This window comes from Varroa jacobsoni, unplaced genomic scaffold, assembly GCF_002532875.2.
Source record: "Varroa jacobsoni isolate VJ856 unplaced genomic scaffold, vjacob_1.0 scaffold_66, whole genome shotgun sequence".
Lineage (NCBI taxonomy): Eukaryota > Metazoa > Arthropoda > Arachnida > Mesostigmata > Varroidae > Varroa > Varroa jacobsoni.
The window spans coordinates 133049-152215 of NW_019212968.1; the positions used below are offsets into that span (position 1 = coordinate 133049).

At 43.9% G+C, this 19167-nt stretch overlaps 2 protein-coding genes across 2 annotated transcripts in view; one reads left to right on the forward strand and one right to left on the reverse strand.

Moving 5' to 3' along the window:
- The window catches only part of LOC111262131 (uncharacterized), a 129586-nt gene extending 116693 nt beyond the window's left edge, over window positions 1-12893 (forward strand). Inside the window, exons 48-52 of the mRNA XM_086968985.1 lie at window positions 66-2576; window positions 4013-4270; window positions 4567-8124; window positions 8390-8733; window positions 8856-12893. Coding sequence (XP_086825111.1) covers window positions 66-2576; window positions 4013-4270; window positions 4567-8124; window positions 8390-8733; window positions 8856-9236 — 7052 coding nt within the window. The 3' untranslated portion in view covers window positions 9237-12893. The remainder of the gene's footprint in view (window positions 1-65; window positions 2577-4012; window positions 4271-4566; window positions 8125-8389; window positions 8734-8855) is intronic.
- Window positions 12894-18010: 5117 nt separating this feature from the next.
- AstC (Allatostatin C) overlaps window positions 18011-19167 on the reverse strand; it is a 23896-nt gene continuing 22739 nt past the window's right edge. Inside the window, exon 3 of the transcript XR_015311791.1 lies at window positions 18011-18742. The gene's annotated coding sequence lies outside the window, so the exon portion shown is untranslated. The remainder of the gene's footprint in view (window positions 18743-19167) is intronic.

Sequence of the window (19167 nt, forward strand, 5' to 3'; positions counted from 1 at the left end):
GACATCTTCAGTTCTAGTTTTTTTTTGTACATGATCGCCTAATATATCACCCACTATTTTTCCAGTGGGCTGCCGATCTGACTATGATTGTCCATCCAGCGAACAGTGTTTGAACCGTCAATGCGTCAATCCCTGTGAGAGCCCTACAGCTTGCGGACCCCATGCAAAATGCCAGCCTACCAGCCATCGCGCCTTGTGCAGCTGCCTGCCGGGCTTCACTGGCGACCCCCAAGTAGAATGTAATAAAGTTGAGTGCGTCATCGATTCGGAGTGTTCACTCGGCAAAATCTGTCAGAACTACCGTTGCTATGAGGGCTGTCGGTCGGATGCGACGTGCAGAGATGACCAATCATGCATCAGTCGTCAGTGCCAAAATCCATGTACCTTCATGGGCGCTTGTGGAGCCAATGCTATTTGTGTAACGAAGAACCATCAGCTAACGTGTAGTTGCCCGCCGAAAACAATCGGCGATCCATTTGTGGAATGTATCAACGATCCTGATGTTTGTACGCGAAGCAGTGAGTGCGGCCCGGAACGTTCCTGTGACAGCGGTCGTTGTGTTCTTATTGTTGAGTGCCATCGCGACCCAGACTGTCAGCTCGGTCATATCTGTGAATCCCATCGTTGTTTCGAGGGATGTCGCAGTGACTCCAATTGTCCGGTCAATCAGGCGTGTCACAATGGCCAGTGTCGCAACCCTTGCACGATCCGTGGTGCGTGCGGGGTGCACGCCGATTGTTTACCCGAACGTCATCAGGCTCATTGCTTCTGCCCGCCCGGCCTTACTGGGAATCCACAATTCGAATGCAAGCGATCGCAGGATTGTCGTGTTAGTGAAGAATGCCAACCTGGCTTTGTGTGCCTGCGAGGACAATGCGCTCCTGCCGAATTCTGCGCCTCTGATAATGATTGCAATCGTGGCGAGATTTGCGAGAACACTCGCTGCATCGTGGGCTGTCGTTCGAATAGCGATTGCGATTTCTTCCTTGAGTGTCGTGAGCGCGTGTGCAAAGATCCGTGCGTTACTGGCGCATGTGGTATTAATGCGCGCTGTCAAGCTCTAGGACATCATGCTGAATGTAGGTGCCCGCAGAACTATGAAGGCGATCCCCGTGTGCACTGCAAAGAGATCCAAGTCGAGTGCCACACTGACAACGATTGCGGTCTGGAGAAGTACTGCGTCAGCACGCGGTGCATCTTCGGATGCCGCGTCGATGAGCACTGTCCATTCGACAAGGCGTGTATTCAAGGCCAATGCAACAACCCATGCAGCCAAATTGGCGCCTGTGGTATCAACGCACTGTGTCGTCCCCACCATCATCGTGCCGTCTGTACCTGCCCACACGACAAAGTTGGTGATCCCCGCGTACAATGCACAACAAAGATTGTCGTCCACGAAATTCGTACTGAATGTTCAACGGACCATCCGTGCACAGCTGGTTTCATTTGTCGCAACCATCACTGTATCCCCGATGGCTGCTCACACGATTCCGCGTGCAATCCCGGCGAAATCTGCGAACGACGCAAATGCATCCCCGGTTGTCGACGCGATTCGGACTGTACATTCGACAAAGCCTGCATTAACGCCCGCTGCATCGATCCATGCAGCGTTCAGAACGCGTGCGGCATCAATGCTCATTGTCGACCCGTCGTCCACCGACCTGTATGCTCGTGTGTACCAGCCTTTGAAGGTAATCCGTACGACCGCTGTAGTAAACCCGAGATCCGTCTACCACCGCCAGAATGTACTCGTGACCCTGACTGTACGCTTGGGAAGATTTGTGAACTGCAGCATTGTATCGAAGGCTGCCGAAGCGATGATAACTGTCCGTTCGATCGAGCCTGTTACAGCCGCATCTGTCAAAATCCGTGCCTTCAGCCACACGCCTGTGGTAAGGGTGCCAAATGTTTGCCAGCTTCCCATCGTCCTGTCTGTACGTGTTCAGCCGGACTCACTGGAGACCCCGCGTTCGAGTGCACAGTTCCAACTCAGGAATTCTGCTTCCACGACGCCGATTGTCCTCTGGGCCGCATCTGCGAGAAGGGCTTCTGCGTCGACGCATGCCGAACTGATGATGCTTGTCCATTCGATCAAGCCTGTATCCGAAATCGATGTCAAAATCCGTGCAGTTTCGAATACGTTTGCGGTCTCAACGCTGACTGTAAGGCAGCCAACCATAAAGCGGTTTGCCTGTGTACTCCCGGTCTTACTGGTAACCCACTTGAGCAGTGTGTCGAGGTACGGGAGGCTGGGTGTTACCACGATCGAGAATGCCCATTCGGTCAAATCTGTATAACCAAGGATTGCATCGAAGGCTGCCGAACGGACGATCACTGTTCGCCGCTGGAAGCTTGTTATCGTGGAAAATGCACTAACCTGTGCAAACTTCCAGGCACTTGCGGAACTGGCGCGACCTGCGTAATGGAGGCTCATCGACCTGTATGCAGCTGTGAACCAGGTTATATCGGGGACCCGCGTTTCGAGTGCCGTCTCTCGCCGCCCGAGCAGCCGAAAGAGTGCGAAATAGACTCTGAATGTCAGCTACGCCACATATGCGAATCGCATAAATGTGTCTGTACGTAAGGCCCACAACAACATTTGAACCTATTGTTTATCTGTCTAGTCAGGTCGCAGTGAGGTAATGACCCAAACCACTTCATACAAATTGATTTCAAGCGTAACCATAGGCAATATGCTACAGTTTATTTTGACTGCTGCCGTTATGCAATGAGAAAGTCTTGTTTATCACGTGTATGCCTAAGTCACGGCCAGCAGAAGTATGTTCATATATGAGTCACTTAGAAATAAACACCATCAGTGCTTCATTTGTAGTATGTTACGGCGTAATGACAAATCGATGATGATATATCTAATAGGGCAAAAGTCTCGGCCTCACTTGTTTTGTATGATTATGAAAACCTTGCTTATGTGTTCGAAGCGGAGATGTAGCCTTTATAAAGACAAGAAAATAGGGTTTGAGGTCGAAGGACGTATGCGCAATTCGTATCGGTATCATGGCTACCTTTATATAAAAAATCAATAGTACTCTAGAAAGTTGTCATTTAAGTTAACCTTTAACCGTGAAGGGACATGCCAACAAGAGGCCGTCTGTAGTAGTAATACCTGAACTTACAAGCGCCATCCTCAACAGACGATAGCTTTCGGTTTCCAAATTGCATGATGTGACCATAGAAACTGCCTAACTAAATTGAATTATACAGTGTGACACACGAAACAAGCATTTTGCGACATATTAAAAGTAGTAGGAACCCAAGTGTACCGCTATCATGAAATAGGTGCTCATGTCGACGTATATTGTTTACAATTGCATTTCTCGAAAAGATGGAACATTTGCTACGAAGGTTATTAGCTCTGAACTTATTAATAATGATTTGCACAGATATTTCATGCTGTTCCACAGTGTGGGAGTACAGTTTGTGTAAAATAATAGTCTTCTACGAACGTATATACGCGTCGCTGCTTTTTACCACATCTATTACAAGACAGTCAAACCACAGAATATCTAAAAATTGTATGTACAATACCATGCATGATTTGAATAGTTGAAATTCGTGTTGATCAAAGCTCAACGTTGTAAATACTAGTTCGTCGACGTCCCAACTAATAGGCACAATAGGAAAGCATACATTATCAGCCTTGAAGTAGAGAACTAGGGTTTCGTCTTTAGGACAACACAGATTTGACTGGAAATATACAGGTTTCCAGTTTCGACACGTTAACGCCTCCACACCGTTAATAACATTGAAGTACCCTATACAGAAACTACACAGAACAGAGGAACAATGCAACGTCCTTGGGGAATATCAGATAGCAGAAATTGCGGCACACTTAGAACGTTTCCACCTCTTCCACAAATTAATTTCGTAATGACAGAAAGTCACTGAAAACTGTGGGGTGCCTATTTGAGCCAAGCAAATTAATAGCAACAATCTACAATAGGAAACAAGGTGAAGTAGCATTCTTATAAAGTCTCTGTATTCTTTCCTTCAGTCGGATGTCGTTCAGACCAGCGCTGTGGTCTTGAAGAGGCCTGCGTCAACGGTATCTGCCAAAATCCCTGTTCTGTATTCGGCGCCTGCGGCCGTAACGCACTTTGCACACCTATCAACCACCACGCTGACTGCACGTGTCTGCCCGGGCATCGAGGCAATCCTGCCGTTGTCTGTGTTAAAGACGAACCGAAGCCTGAGTGTACACGCGATATTGAGTGTCCACTCGGATTCATTTGCGACAACCAGCGCTGCATTGGTGTGTATTATATAAGAAACTAGGTGAAGGGTTTTATGATAGAACGATTAGTTTCGCTCTGCCGATTTCGAACCCTCGCTGTTTCCCAGAACCGAATTTTACCTTTATAAGCTTATATCTTATTATAAATTATATAATTATAAATTAGAATTTTCATTGATAACAAATCAAGAAAGAGCAAGACATAATTCTAGGCTTAGATTATTTAAATTGATATTGTTTTCATTCATGTAAGCCGTATTTTTTGCTTCCTTGCGGCTGACCGTCTCTTAATGGTAATGATTTGATTTTTATAGAGGGCTGTCGCCATGACAACAACTGCGCAAACGACCGTGCATGCATGAACGGCCAATGTGAGCTCGTTTGCAGGTTGCCAAACGCGTGCGGTATTAATGCACTCTGCCAAGCCCGAAATCACCATGCCATCTGCTCATGCCTGCCAGGATTCCAAGGCGACGCTCGCACAGAATGCAAAGAGTTGCGGGAACCCGGACACTGCATTCACGACAGTGACTGCGCTGTCGGCCTCATCTGTGAAACTGCTGTCTGTGTGCCAGGCTGCCGCACCGACCATCACTGCGGGTTCCTTCAAGCCTGTATTCGTCAAACGTGCCAAGACCCTTGCAAACAATACGGAGCCTGTGGTCTCAATGCCGTATGCCGAGCCTGGAACCACGACCGTATTTGCAGCTGTCTGCCAGACCATACCGGCGATCCAAAACAGCACTGCGTCAAAGTTCTGCCCCCGCCACCCGAGTGTGTTCACGACACCGAATGCCATTACGGACGCATTTGTGAGCTGAACAAATGCATCGTCGGGTGTCGTTCTGATGTCAACTGTCCCATTGACAATCAGTGCCTCAATCGTCAATGTAAGAATCCTTGTCTGCGTTCTGGAGTTTGCGGACGCAACGCTATTTGCAACGCCGTACAGCATCGGGAACTTTGCACTTGTGACCCTGGCTACACTGGCGACCCGGAGATTGCGTGCGAAAAGGTTCCTGACGGATTCTGCCGTCGTGATGAGGAATGTGGCTTTGGTGAGATCTGTCACGCCTCGCGCTGTATTCCGGGCTGCCGAAGTCATAGTCAGTGTCCGTTCAACAAAGCTTGCATCAACCGTCTCTGCCAGGATCCTTGTCTCATCGGAGGGGTATGTGGCACGAACACGAAATGCCACGCAGCCAATCACGAAGCAATCTGCAACTGCCTGCCCGGGTACACGGGCGATCCGCTCACGCGATGCGAGCTTGTACCCAAGCCAGAATGCTACCACGACCTCGACTGCGGGGAAGGCTACGTTTGCGTAGATGGAAGGTGCAAGGACATCAATGAATGCCTACACGGCAGAGGCCCGTGCGGTCACGGCGCCATATGTAACAACTTACCCGGTAGCTACCAGTGCACCTGTCCAAGCGGTCTTATCGGAGACCCATACTATGAGCGATGTCGGCAAAGAGTTGAGGGCTGCACTCGTGACGACGATTGCAAGAACTATGAGGCCTGCGACCGAATTACTGAACAATGTTATGACGTTTGTCACAAACCAGGCGTCTGCGGACGCGGTGCGGAATGCCTAGGCCTCCACCACCGACCCGAGTGTACATGTCCCAGTGGGCTGCGCGGAAACCCGCACGTTGAGTGCTCCGTTGCCAGAGGCTGCGTACATCACCATGAGTGCCCAGGAAATCTGCAATGCCTTGGCGAGTACTGTGGTTGTCCACGGCCATTCCAGCAACGGGGCTTTTTCTGTATTCTCACTTCGCACAATTGCACCACCACCAATCCATGCTCCGAAAACCAGGAGTGTATCTATGACGGACCTGCACATACCGGTTTCTGCGTTTGCCCGCGCGGCTTTGTTCTCATGCCAAATGGCGTTTGCCGAGACATCAATGAATGTGACCAAGTGCCGTTTCCTTGCGCAACTGGTGCACAATGCTATAACAAAATTGGATCATTTGAATGTGTTTGCCCTACTGGGACAAGCGGAGAACCCTACCAGGCGGGCTGTGAGCCGCCGAAGGGTGAATGCACGACAGATCACGATTGTTCAGACCACAAGACGTGCAATGTATCTATTCTGAAATGCTATGACCCCTGCCTCGTACCTGATGCCTGTGGCCACAACGCACGGTGCCGAGCGATACATCACAAGGCTCAGTGCGAATGTCCTGCGGGTCATACTGGTAATCCGAAAATCCAATGTTATAAACTTATTGGATGCCCACATGAATTCCAGTGTCCAGGAAACCTATTGTGTCTTGATGGTTACTGTGGTTGCCCCCCTGATTTCAAGCATCGACTTGACTACTGCTTCAGGACAAGCCACAACTGCACCACGACGAATCCCTGCGATCGGCATAACGAAGAATGTGTTTACGTCGGCCGCAAGGATGGCTTCTGCGTTTGTCCCCGAGGCTTCCGCATCACACCTAATGATGACTGTGTCGACATCAATGAATGCGTGGAAATCACACCGTGTGGCCAGGCTGCCGACTGTGTGAATTTGCCCGGCAGCTATGAATGCGCCTGTCCACCTGAACATGAAGGAGACCCGTACAAGGGCGCTTGTTTGCGCATCGAGCCACCAAAACCACGCTGTATAACCGACGACGATTGTCCGTTGCACGAGGCGTGTGACCGTTCGATACCTGATTGCCGCGATCCATGCTTGGACGCTCCATGCGGTATCGACGCCAGCTGCCGCGTCCAGAGTCATCGACATTCTTGCACATGCCCACCCGGTTACACCGGTGATCCGCTCGTGCGCTGTGTGAAGATTGAGATCTGCGGCATCGACTACAATTGTCCCGGAAACCTAATCTGTCTCGACGATCACACCTGCGGCTGTCCACCAAATCTGGAACGACGTGGCGACTTCTGTATCGCGGAATCGCGTAACTGCACTACCACAAATCCCTGTCAAAAAAACGAAGATTGCATTTATGTCGGCCCAAAGGATGGCTTCTGCGTGTGTCCTCGTGGATTCAGACACAATCCAGATCTCACCTGTACTGACATCAACGAATGTATCGAACTGGCTGACCCGTGTGCGCGCAATGCACTCTGCATAAACACCCAGGGTGGTTACGAATGCAACTGCCCTCCCGGCACAGTCGGTGACCCCTACATTCGCGGATGTGAAAAACTCGAAGAAGGCTGCAAGAGTAATGAGGACTGCCCGAACGACAAAATTTGCGACAATGGCACCAAACAATGTATTTCGCCATGCTTCATCTGCGGCCCATCGGCTATCTGCACAGTCACCAATCATGTCGCACTATGCACATGTCCATCGGAGCTCATTGGTGATCCCTACGATAAGGTCCACGGATGCTATGTTCCACCACCACCTAAAACTGAACCACCCATTCAGGATACCCCACCAGGAGGTTTGGATGTTATGTGTCTCGCTGACGGAGTCCAAGTGCTCATATCGCTAGACAACTTCAATGGCGTAGTCTATGTAAAGGGCCACAGCCAGGACGAGAACTGTCGTCGAATTATTGCCAATAGCAACTCCCGTGAGACCATTGATTTCAAAGTTCTTTTCAACACCTGCGGGCTTGTGCACATCAATGGCGAAGCGTCGTTCGTCCTCGTTATTCAGAAACATCCGAAACTCGTCACGTATCGCGCCCGTGCTTACCACATCAAATGCGTATACAATACTGGAGAGCGCACAGTGACCCTTGGATTTAACGTTAGCATGATTACGACGTCCGGAACTATCGCCAACACCGGCCCACCACCTACCTGCCAGATGCAGATTTGCACAATCGATGGCAAGGAAGTATCTCAGGCCGAGATCGGAGACGATCTTTTGCTCAAAGTTACCGTTCAACCCTATGGTAGGTTTTATGATTATGAAAGCAGGTCGCTCATATACGAACTTCAGTTAACACATTCAGCCCCCACACACAAACACATATACACATACACACACCTCGTCCCTTTAGCGTGGTAGGCAAACTGTCGGATCACAAGAAAATGTCAATTTTTCATTCAGCAATGTCTATTTAAAGCAGCATTGTAAAGCTCGTATCGTACTCATTTCTCTGACATAAGCCGACGAACAGTCACATTATATATTTCGCTCGCTTACTGTTTCGGTAGAAATCTACGGAGGTTTCGCTCGCGGCTGTATCGCCAAAACTATGGAGGACGACGAGGAAGTCCAGTACGAGGTAACCGACAACAACGGCTGTGCGACCGACACCTCGATCTTCGACAATTGGAGTTACGAGCCCGAGAGCAAAGTTCTCATGGCACGGTTCAACGCTTTCAAATTTCCGTCATCAAACAATCTTCGATTCCAATGCAGCATTAGAGTATGCTTCGGTTCCTGCCCGCCTGTTCATTGCCAGGGCGTTGACGCTTTCGGCCGTCGTCGCCGACGTCGTCGCCAAGTTGGAGTGGCTGGAGGATCAGACCTCAACCCCGGATCAATCGGGTTTCAGGTGAGCACCATGAATCGCCTAATTTTCTTTTCTGGTTTGTTTACGCCCTTGAACAGTGAGAGTATGCGATCCACCATGAACAATAAATAAAACCAGCATTTGATCTCTGTCGGCTTTTGCAGGAGGGCCAGCTTCGTGAAGAAATCCAGGTGCAATCAAATGCCATCTTGACGTTCGAAAAGAAGGAGAATCAGATTGGTCCACTGCAGGAGCTCAACGAGAGTCCGGCCATCGAAGAGATTGATACAGTGTGCTTGCCGAAACTTGGCCTTATAATTTCGCTTATTATCACTACACTGCTGGCACTCGTAGCCGTCGCAGTAGCCATCTCGTGTTGGCTAATGGCTTACAGGAGGCGGGCCCGCGCCCCTGGGCCACTACCTCACCCGGCCGAGTTCCCCAACCCATTGTACACGACCCCAGAACCAACCATAGCTGAGCCTGCACCAGACTACTACCAGTCGCCGCCTTCGAGGCTTAGTGTTAACTCCCGCATTCGCTAAGCCTTTGCTTGTTTTGCTGCGAACTTAGCCTCCCCATAAAGATACACACTACACCAAACATAGATATGTAGGCGTCACCTCTGACGAGTCTGCCAGGATGATATACGCAACAAAAGGGCAAGGCAAGCAGAAGAACTTAACAACACACGAAAGCAAACTGTTATTTTGTCGGTGGGCGTGAAATCGGTACTGGAAGTTACCAAGCAGAAAATGATGCGTTGCATGAATAGACTACTGCCAGATAGATTCCATAATGAACGCCGGCTGAAAACAAAACTTAAATTTCAATAGAATGCAAACACTTAGAGTAGTTACGAAAACGCAGACACTCGGTAAACGACTGGAGAAAGCTGCTTGATTATAAAAACTACTTTACTTGTAACGCAGCAGGCAAGCAAAGCAAGATAAGCCAAAGCTTTAAGCAGAGATATGATAAAACGTAGAAACAAAAACGAGCAAGAGGTAGATAGGGACAGAGATAGATAGAGACTTAGCGGAAAAAGAATGAAAAAGATAGAAAGTAAGGGAGGACGTGGGGGGATTCGACAGGGATGACGGCCAGTAACTATATAGAAGACGTTAGGTCAACAGTTCATTCGATCGACATTGAGCCCCGATTTATTTAGTATTTTTTTTTTTTGTAATTTACAAAAAATATACCACTGATGAGATGAACGATAATATTCATATAGATCACTAACGAAATAGGATGGGGTTACTGATTTTGTAATACTGATTTAATGTTGAACGCAATGGATAATAGTGAATAATATTTTTTAGAGCGAACTTAATAATGTATCATTATTTATGATAAACTAGTAGCAGTAATAGTAGTAATAACAATCAAATTTCCATGAGGATCACAATAACGATGATACAGATAATTCTAGCGATAACGATGTCGATACGCACATATAACACGTAAAGGGAAAAATCCGCTCATGATTTAAGGAAAACGTGAGGGATGCGCGAATAAAAGCTGCCAGAAACAAGAGAAAAGTAGCATATAAACAAGCATTTGACATTTTTTATTGCTTTTGGCATCACCTAAACCAAACTGTTGAGTAGTCAACAATTCTATCATTATTAGTAAATTTCCATCAGTTTCACACTGAAAGCGTTTGGTAGCTTTTTCGAAGCTGACTCCACCCCTGAAGATAGGCTTTGCTTAAAGAAAAAAATTACCATTATTGTCGTCGTTGCTATTATTCAAGCCAATCACTTCGTACAGGCAACTATAGATAGCATCTGTGCCAAATGTCACACTATTTATTATTTTTAGTGTCGATGATTTATTTCATATAGAAGACACCCGGTGCACACGTAGGGAAGCGTAAGCAGACAACACAGACAAATTACAACGCTGCCACCCTGGGACTAATTTCCCGTTTCAAAATTATAGTGTTGTTCCTTCTCTTTCCTCCCGTCCAAATTGATATGCTTTGCTTATTCAACGGGCTTTTTCGTTGGGGGACATTAAAGTTTCACTGAAATTTCAGAACGTCTTTTTCCTGGCACACTGTTATAGGCTTCAGTATTGCGACCGATTACAGCCTCGGGCATCTCTGATATGGACTGACTACGCTATGTGATAGCGCTATATTGCAATTACCCCATGAGAGATCATGATGACTCTCAGTGGACGGAATGGCTAAATGATTTATGGGCAAGCTTCATTAATGCTTACTCGAGAATTCGAGTGCGGAAATAATAGCCAAATCATTGCTATAAGCGGGGCCAAAAATCATTGCGATCACTCTTTTCTGCTGTTATTTTCGAGCTTATCCCGAAGTTACATTGTCTGTGCTTTGCACAATTTCGAAATTTTCCATTCCGCCATCGAGATTATCCGTACAATACGATACATATATTCGAGCCGCCAACTTTTCGTGAAAATCGACCACCAGAACGTGCATAGTAGTTCCAGAAGACGATAGCCTACGAGTGCGTGTATTGGTTCTATAACAGGTCCAGTTGTACGGAAAGGGTGGTTATGGTTCTCTGTCGAACAGGAATACGTTGCCCTTTGCACAGCAGCTAGTTTATTTGCTTCTATGCCCATAACTTCAGCTTTCACATTAACAAACGGCCTGTGATAAGAAAAATAGCTAAGCTCCCAATATAGGTAGACAATAAAACATAGCGGACATGATGACATACGAAACTTTAATACATGAAGGCTTAGTCCGAGAGCGTCAAGCACATCCAATATTTGAACGAATTTATTATAATATCTGCTATACGGAAACTACGTTCATGAGTCAAGCTTGTCATGAAATCCCGTTTTTTCTTTTTTATTTGGACCATATTTATTGGAGAGGGTAGATGAATGGTTCCCAAGACGACGCACGGTGCTCTCATGTAGAAGCTCGAGTTCAGAGCAACGTTCAATACCTGCCTTTTTTCTTTACTATTATTTTATTATTAACGAAATACTTAAATAACGTGCAAAACTAACTTCAACTAGCTAGAAGATGCAGAGTCGTGAAAAATAGGAAAAATCAACATGTGCTGCCGACATTTGGGCAGCTAGTGTCACTATTAGGACGTATACGGACAGAAGACAGACAAAACACACGAACATTTCCTATACAATTTGCCATTTTTTATTATGTAGTTGATAAGTATTTATTCCTAATTCTAATTCTTATCTTACTATTGTATAGAATAATAGGCAGACGTGTATTTTATGTTGAAGTTGCCATTTTAAATTTATTTTTTTTTTCATAGCTAGGTAAATCTGTAATACACCCTAAAGTATGCATTTTATTACATTATGCATAAACATTTACGAAATATTAATAAAGTTGTATTGAATGTTTTATGTTTATATAATGACCTATATTCATCATAATACTATATATCTTACCAAAATAGATCAGGTCTCAAGGTAAAAATTCGTGAGGCTGATAATCTTCACACGTTTTCACACGTCTGTGCTCTTTTTGTGCACCTACTATTTGTTGTGGTGTAGAAAAGTTGTGCTCGCAATTTTGCTAGGTCTCGTCGTTTGGCCTGCAAAAATGGGACCCTGATAGAGCAATAGTAAAACAAAAGATTGTCCTACTCCTCTCCACTATTGTTTCCCGTAACATTATACATGATGTATGTAGAAGGTGGCCATCGAAGTGACTGCCACGCGAACCGCGGTACATTGCCCTCATGTTCACTATGAAGTATAATACTTCTTCAAAGCGAGCAATTCAACTAATGTGAATTTTCGTAATGTTTATATAATGATGGCGACCGAGTAAATTACCATTGTAGGACAGAGAATCAGTGCAATCTGATCGATTCGGGCGCGTCACATTATCAAGCAATGATAAGCGTAAGTGATTTTGCCATGTGCCTACTTTTACTCCGGTATTGCTATGCTATTACTTCCACATGATAAACATGTAGGACGGTTCTGAGCTCATAACGAAGCGGACACTTCTAGAGACAACGCGCATTCATCAGTAATAAATTAATACTACTAAATAATATAATGTCTCGGATAATTAGCGCTAATCATTTCTGTAAATGATAATAATTATAGCAGGAGACCGAGAAAAAAATAGATAGTGCGCTTATAGTTCATTTTCGAATCACACATGTTAAAATGTGGCTTAATGTGACAATCATGACTTCCAATAAAGTATGTGTGTATATTTATAATGACTGACTTAATTATAGAGTATAAGTTTACTGAAGAATTGGAAAATATGAAGTTAATAGAAACGGCTGGCATCTGGAAGATCGCTCTAATTTTGTAGAAGTTCCACTTCTTCGATTCTATTGACTGAGATGACAATTTACTTTTGGGCTAATTAATGCATTTGTCGAGACGTCGGAGAGCATCATTGTAGAACCGCAGTCAATGTTAATGGCCTAAAGGATCTGCTTCAGCTATATCCTGTCGACTAGATGAACAGCAGTGAAGATCTCTCTACCGAAAAAAAAATAAACATATCTTCACCAATTTATATCTTCTGCTAGATAAGGGTGGGCAGTACTGGGCCTCAATACCAATAAAAAAATTCAGCGCATAATCATTCTCGTTCACTAACACATTAGAGTAACATGGTCAAGTGCCATTGGCCACAAGGCATTCTTTCAAAAATATCGAATAAATATTTCATTTTACAACGAAATGTGCTTTTACCGTGGAGCAGCTTGTCTTATAACGACCTCACCTGATACTTTATTGACAAATAAATCTGACATCATCGATCTCAGCGTTTAATTGAATCTAAAACTTTATTTGCTGCCGATTAGTCACCTCATCATCCGTTTACTATGAAAAAGCAGCAGCTCGTGATAACACAACGAGGATCTCGAGTTCATCTCCTACAAGAAAAAAAAAAAGTATTTCAAGGGTCCCATGTTAGGTGCATGAAAACTAGGGGGTTAATTTTGGTCATAATGGTAATGTTTAACGTCTATCGTGCATCTTTTCTCGCGTGTAATTGATCGTGAGGGTCGACTGGATTATTCGAAACACAGAGACCCTTCTTGATGTCACAGTGTGTACAACTGTGATCTCTGAATCTTGCTGTATCAATGTAGAAGAACTTTAGCTGTTGCTATTCTGGAATGTAAGATGTTTTTTTTTTCATGTAAGAAATTTACAGTTTAGAAATTTAAGTTAAGAAAGTTAGGAGTATCCTAGGGAATGTGTACCCGATTAGCTATAACGTCACAAAGAATTACTGGGGAAGGTGCTATAGGTATGCATTCTAATCTCACATTTTGTTTATGAACTAATGCAGCTCTGTTTCACAGACTGCCTAAGATGAGTACGTATTTTTTTTTTTCGTATCTATTCTAAGATATTTTCACTCACGTCCCAGTTTCATCAGCCCACAGATCTAGACCAGGCATTTCTGATTATCAGCGAAATCTTTTTCAAGCATCTCTCTGATTAGCTGCTCTAGATTTAATTTTGCATGCATAGTTGTTAAACATCAATGAGCAATCTTCATGGCAAATACATTTATTAGTTGTACCTTTTATAACTCAAAGACAGAGTGTGTCTGAACAGATCCTCTGTGCGACGAAGGCTTTTGTCACAGAAGACCCCACAGATCTATGTTATAAATCTGTCATATAATACAGATAAGACGTAAAATTAGATCAAGTCTAATTGTATGTCCACTAAATCTTTTCCTTATTCACAATGGCCATAGCAAAATCCGTCTGTTGGCGGCCTCGTACGGGAAACTCGGAACTCCGAACGGATTTTGTCACAAAGTCTGTTAAATGTACTACTTCGCCTTGTAAGCATTTCGTTCAATATGAATGTTCTGTGTGGTCAGAATCTGTCGAAGCATTGCCTGTAAATTTGCATTACCCTAAATAATCTTGGTACCGATGGCTTACCAGAAGTAATCGACTGTAGGACACGCTACATTGCGTATTGTCCTCGTTGACACATAGAAGCAACAACTGAAACCACGAGTAACTAAATCTAGACAATATGAGGGCTTAAGACATTTCTCGATTTGGCTTTCCTCGATTCGGAACGTGGCGTCTTTTCGTCACACGACCACACTACATTCAGGAGGCTCTTTTGGGAACTCGAAGTTCTAAGGTGTAGTCACTTTTCCTGTGGTCTTTAAACTTCCAATTTCCGTCCTGGAACTGTTTTTAGCGACCCATTTCGCCCACACCTTCCTCTTCGAAAATAGGAACTCGATCAATGAGCGCTCGTCTCTAGCACCAGTATTTTTCCTTCTAGATGCATTACCTATTGTCGATACTGAATTAGCTTGCAGCCTCTGAAGACTTGGTCGACATATTTACAAAGGTTTCTCTGTCAACATTAGCTTGTCTTCTAGCTATTTACTGTTCTTGAGCCACTAAATATGGCGCCGAGCGAGCCAATGCAAGTTTTCTTGGCTAGACTATTTGTTGGCGGGAAGGGGAATGTGTCTAGTTAATCAAAAACTTCAATTAGGCTATACAAGTTGGTATTCGCGAGATAATAGGAGGACTGCAATAACAGGATGGAAAGGAATCGACGGCTCAACATGTGGCTGAAACAATACACAATAGCCGCAATCAAAATTAGGCTGTGAGCATGAAGAGAGTATATCTAAATGGCCACTGGCATGTACAGGAATACAAGAGTTATCTAAAGTTATCATATGAGAATATTTTGCCTTCTACTTTGATTGTCCGTTGAGGTAAAAGGACCTTCATCACACGCGAGCAAAGGAAACATAAATACATGGGCACACCTGATAATGTAGTGAAAATGAATGAAATTCAGATTTCGCTCAAGGTGTGCGGATTGAAACGCAGAGAAAGTGGCGACATTGCGAAAGATACTCGACTAAATACGTAGAAAGGCGAAATATAGCGGAATGGGAAAACGTAAGTTCACTGTGTTTCTTTTGGAACTAGATGGAACATGTACATTATTAGAATAAGCGAGTATAACAATATGTCGCACCGAAATGCTCCACCGCCAATTGCTGGATGAGCCAAACTGCACGCGATTAAACGGAAAAAAAAAATCGAATCTTATTTAATATGAATTGTAGAGAAATCAACGAAAAGAAGATCGCGTTTTATCGATTTGGGCTTTGGGATTTGGGCGATTGGGAACATTATTCGTTATGCCGTTACAAGGTGACATCTATTTAAGCAAACGCTAAATTACCAAAATCGGATCAAGCGTATGTTCAACTAGACATAGACAACAACGACCGTATGTTCACGCTATTTCAGGGCTTCACGCGAATAAGTTCTATAGCAAACATCTATCGAGTGATGCCAATAGGAAGGAGAATATGCTCTAACCAAGCTAGAGTTAGCCTGTTTGGACGCACAACACCAAAAACATTTCTGCCTGGTGTCTAAAGCTGCAGGCCAACAATGCTGAATGAAAATAAACGGCAGATCGTCTAATATGCACCACAAAAGTATAGGAAAACATTTAGGTGTTAACTTATAGTGTAGACCTAGCGAATACACAACAGCCATATGGCAAATTACATACGTGCATCGGGAGCTTGTTGGCTCGTTTGTACTACGAGCGCGTACAATAGCTTTAGCGTGCCTGATGGCAGTCTATTTTCCTATGATAGAAGGACAGGAGGATACCATGACGAATAGGCACAGACATGCTGTAAAGCTATTGCTTAAGCTTTGAAGCCCTTTGAAGGTTAGATTGCTCTGCCTAATATACAAATTGCTATTTTAGATTAAATTAGTGGCAGCACAGTTGTGAAAGAGATAGTATGGATCCGCATGATGTATGTGTGCATAGAACACTAGTAAAGGGTTCTTTCCGTATATGACTGGATAATAATCATTTGGCTAACTGTCAATTTTTCCTTTGTTCACTTTTACAATCGCAACGTACGCCCGGCTAAGCGTTTTATGTAACAATAATTTGGTCAAATCACAGACGCCTACGCGCGACGTGGGTACGACGCGAAGGGGCTACTCTATTTTAAATGCATTACCGTCGGTGTGTCAGCAAATGGTCACAATAACATATGATTACCACGCAGTTTCGTAGGCCTGTTAGGAGAACTTCAGATAAGTTCAGCAAAATTCTTCCCGACCAAGTCTGTGGAGTGGAGTTAGTCCTTGATGGCATAATGAAGAGGCCATTCTGACGGCGTACAGGTATCAAACAATACAAAAAAAAGGTAAGCACTTTTTCCTTGAGCCTAGGCACTGTCATTTCGAGGCAATCGCTATTTCATAGAATTCTGTATAACGCCTTGACAATGCAGTGAACATTGATCAAGCTTCTAGATAAGTCAAATTCAAGAGACGTGAAGCTGGAGCCGTTGGACACTATTTTATAAGTAACTGTCACCTTTTAGAAGATTAAAATTACGTCACTTGTATAAAAATGCTACCAAGCAATTCTTGTGCGACGTATGTGTGACTCCGCGTCATTTTTATGTGTGGCGCCTGTTTGATCTACTGAAGTTTCAAGTATGTAATAGAAAATTTTCAAACTGATTAATCTATATATATATATATATATGTATAACCAGCTATATGAGCCAGAGTGACTTAATGGAGAAAAAAAATATTCGCAGTACGACCTAGCTAGCTATCCATAGCTGTTACTCAGCATATTTCTCGCATAGTCATCATCGCACCTCATGTTAATCATTATAATTTGCACATAACGAACATTTTCATATGCAATTTTTTACCTACATTTTTCGACAAAAGGTAAGATTTACGCGAAGAACTATTCCCCAGGTTAACTGAATTTAATTCAATGCACAGTAACTGGACCAAGCTAACAATATTGTTTCAGAGTTTGAAATAATTTGAAGAAAATAAATATATTACATTTAAAAATGGTAAAGCATTGCTATTTAGAAAGTGTTTATCCAGAAGATGTTCTGTCTAACTGCACGGTGTGTAAACAATCCATGTAAAATTTTAACAATTATATTACGTTCAAAGAAATCAACACTCTTTCTGTTTCCGCAGTCACCGAATGCTCCAAATGGCACCTTGGAAATATTTGAACCAATTGAACTCTATCACTTAGAAGATAATAAGGATACATTGATTTTGGGATATCTACTTGTGTCCTTCATTCGCGTTCACAGTATTGCCGCTATTAGAGCATCGCTACGAATTTTCGAAGTGCCGCTTACACAAAAATTCGAAAAGTGGCGAAAAGAATGAGAGAGGGTAACTGGTACGTCGCACGTGCTCAATTCGTCTGCTAAACTAACTATACATATGCTGCTAGTTCTAACGTATTTTCGTAAGCTGCAAAAATGTTGCCGAATAAAGACATGACCGCGCTGTTGAAAATAGTAAATTGATGATGTGGCTTTATTTAGCAACTATAGAACAAACTATTACGACAACGACCTCACTACGACGTCCATTGGGAGCCGCTGGGCTTTCCGAGCGGCCCATTTTAGTTTTGCATTTAACCTCATTCGTAGTTTGTTCTTCAATTATGTTTTTGTTTCAGTTCATCTTTCTTGTTTCGATAATTGCAATATCGGTCACATTGCGTCTCTGTTATGCCCGCATTACCTATCTATCTCACCCGTCTCTAATCTATTTATCATCAGTATTCGTCGCGAATTTTGCCTTCTCTTCAAATTATTATCACCTAACTCAGTGACGTTCATATTTAGCCAGCTTATCCATGTAGTGACCATCAGTTCAAGTAATTATAGTATAATCTATATCAATATAATTAGCGCTTTGCTGGATGGAACCGTCGTAGTTTTATTCATCGGGTATTCATTATAACCATTATTATTTTCGACCGCTGTATTACGTCTTCATTGACTATGAACAGCATTTTTCCATTAAACGGGGTCAGCTTACCAGCTAAAGAGGACACTTCCTGCCACCTTTACGATTTCTCAGATTGTCTTATGAGAAACTGATCATCAAGACTGGTTACGTATTTCTTCGTTATAATTGTTGTTAAGTATTTTGATTTTTCCTTCCACCTGGTTCAACTGGAGGGTCAGATTGGCTTAGGCCCGATAATTTTCTTAATCCCGAAGCGAAGCCTGCAAGCAGATTGTACAGAGAGGAAGGACTGTGTCGTCATTTCCTTGTTATCATTATGATCGACTTATTTGCCTCTTGTCATCAATCCGATATCACGATACACTTGCTATCTTAGCATAATTTGTTCTACTCACGTTTCTGTTTTATTACCGTTAGCTGTGATAATATTAAAACATGGCCCTGTTTGTCTCTTTAAGCCTATATACTTCCTGTCGTGGTCTTGTAGAAATCTGTCGTTCTTATCGATAGTTGGGTAATCGATGTACGTTAAATTGTTTCCTATGCAGACAGAATCTTCTCTCGGACCCTCCAGGTATTCGATGACTTTTTGCGAAGGCGGATGGCACTGGCCTTTCTCAATCTATACCTCCCTAGCTCTATCTACTTTCGGCGGAACAGTAATAATGTTGCTATTGGATTAACC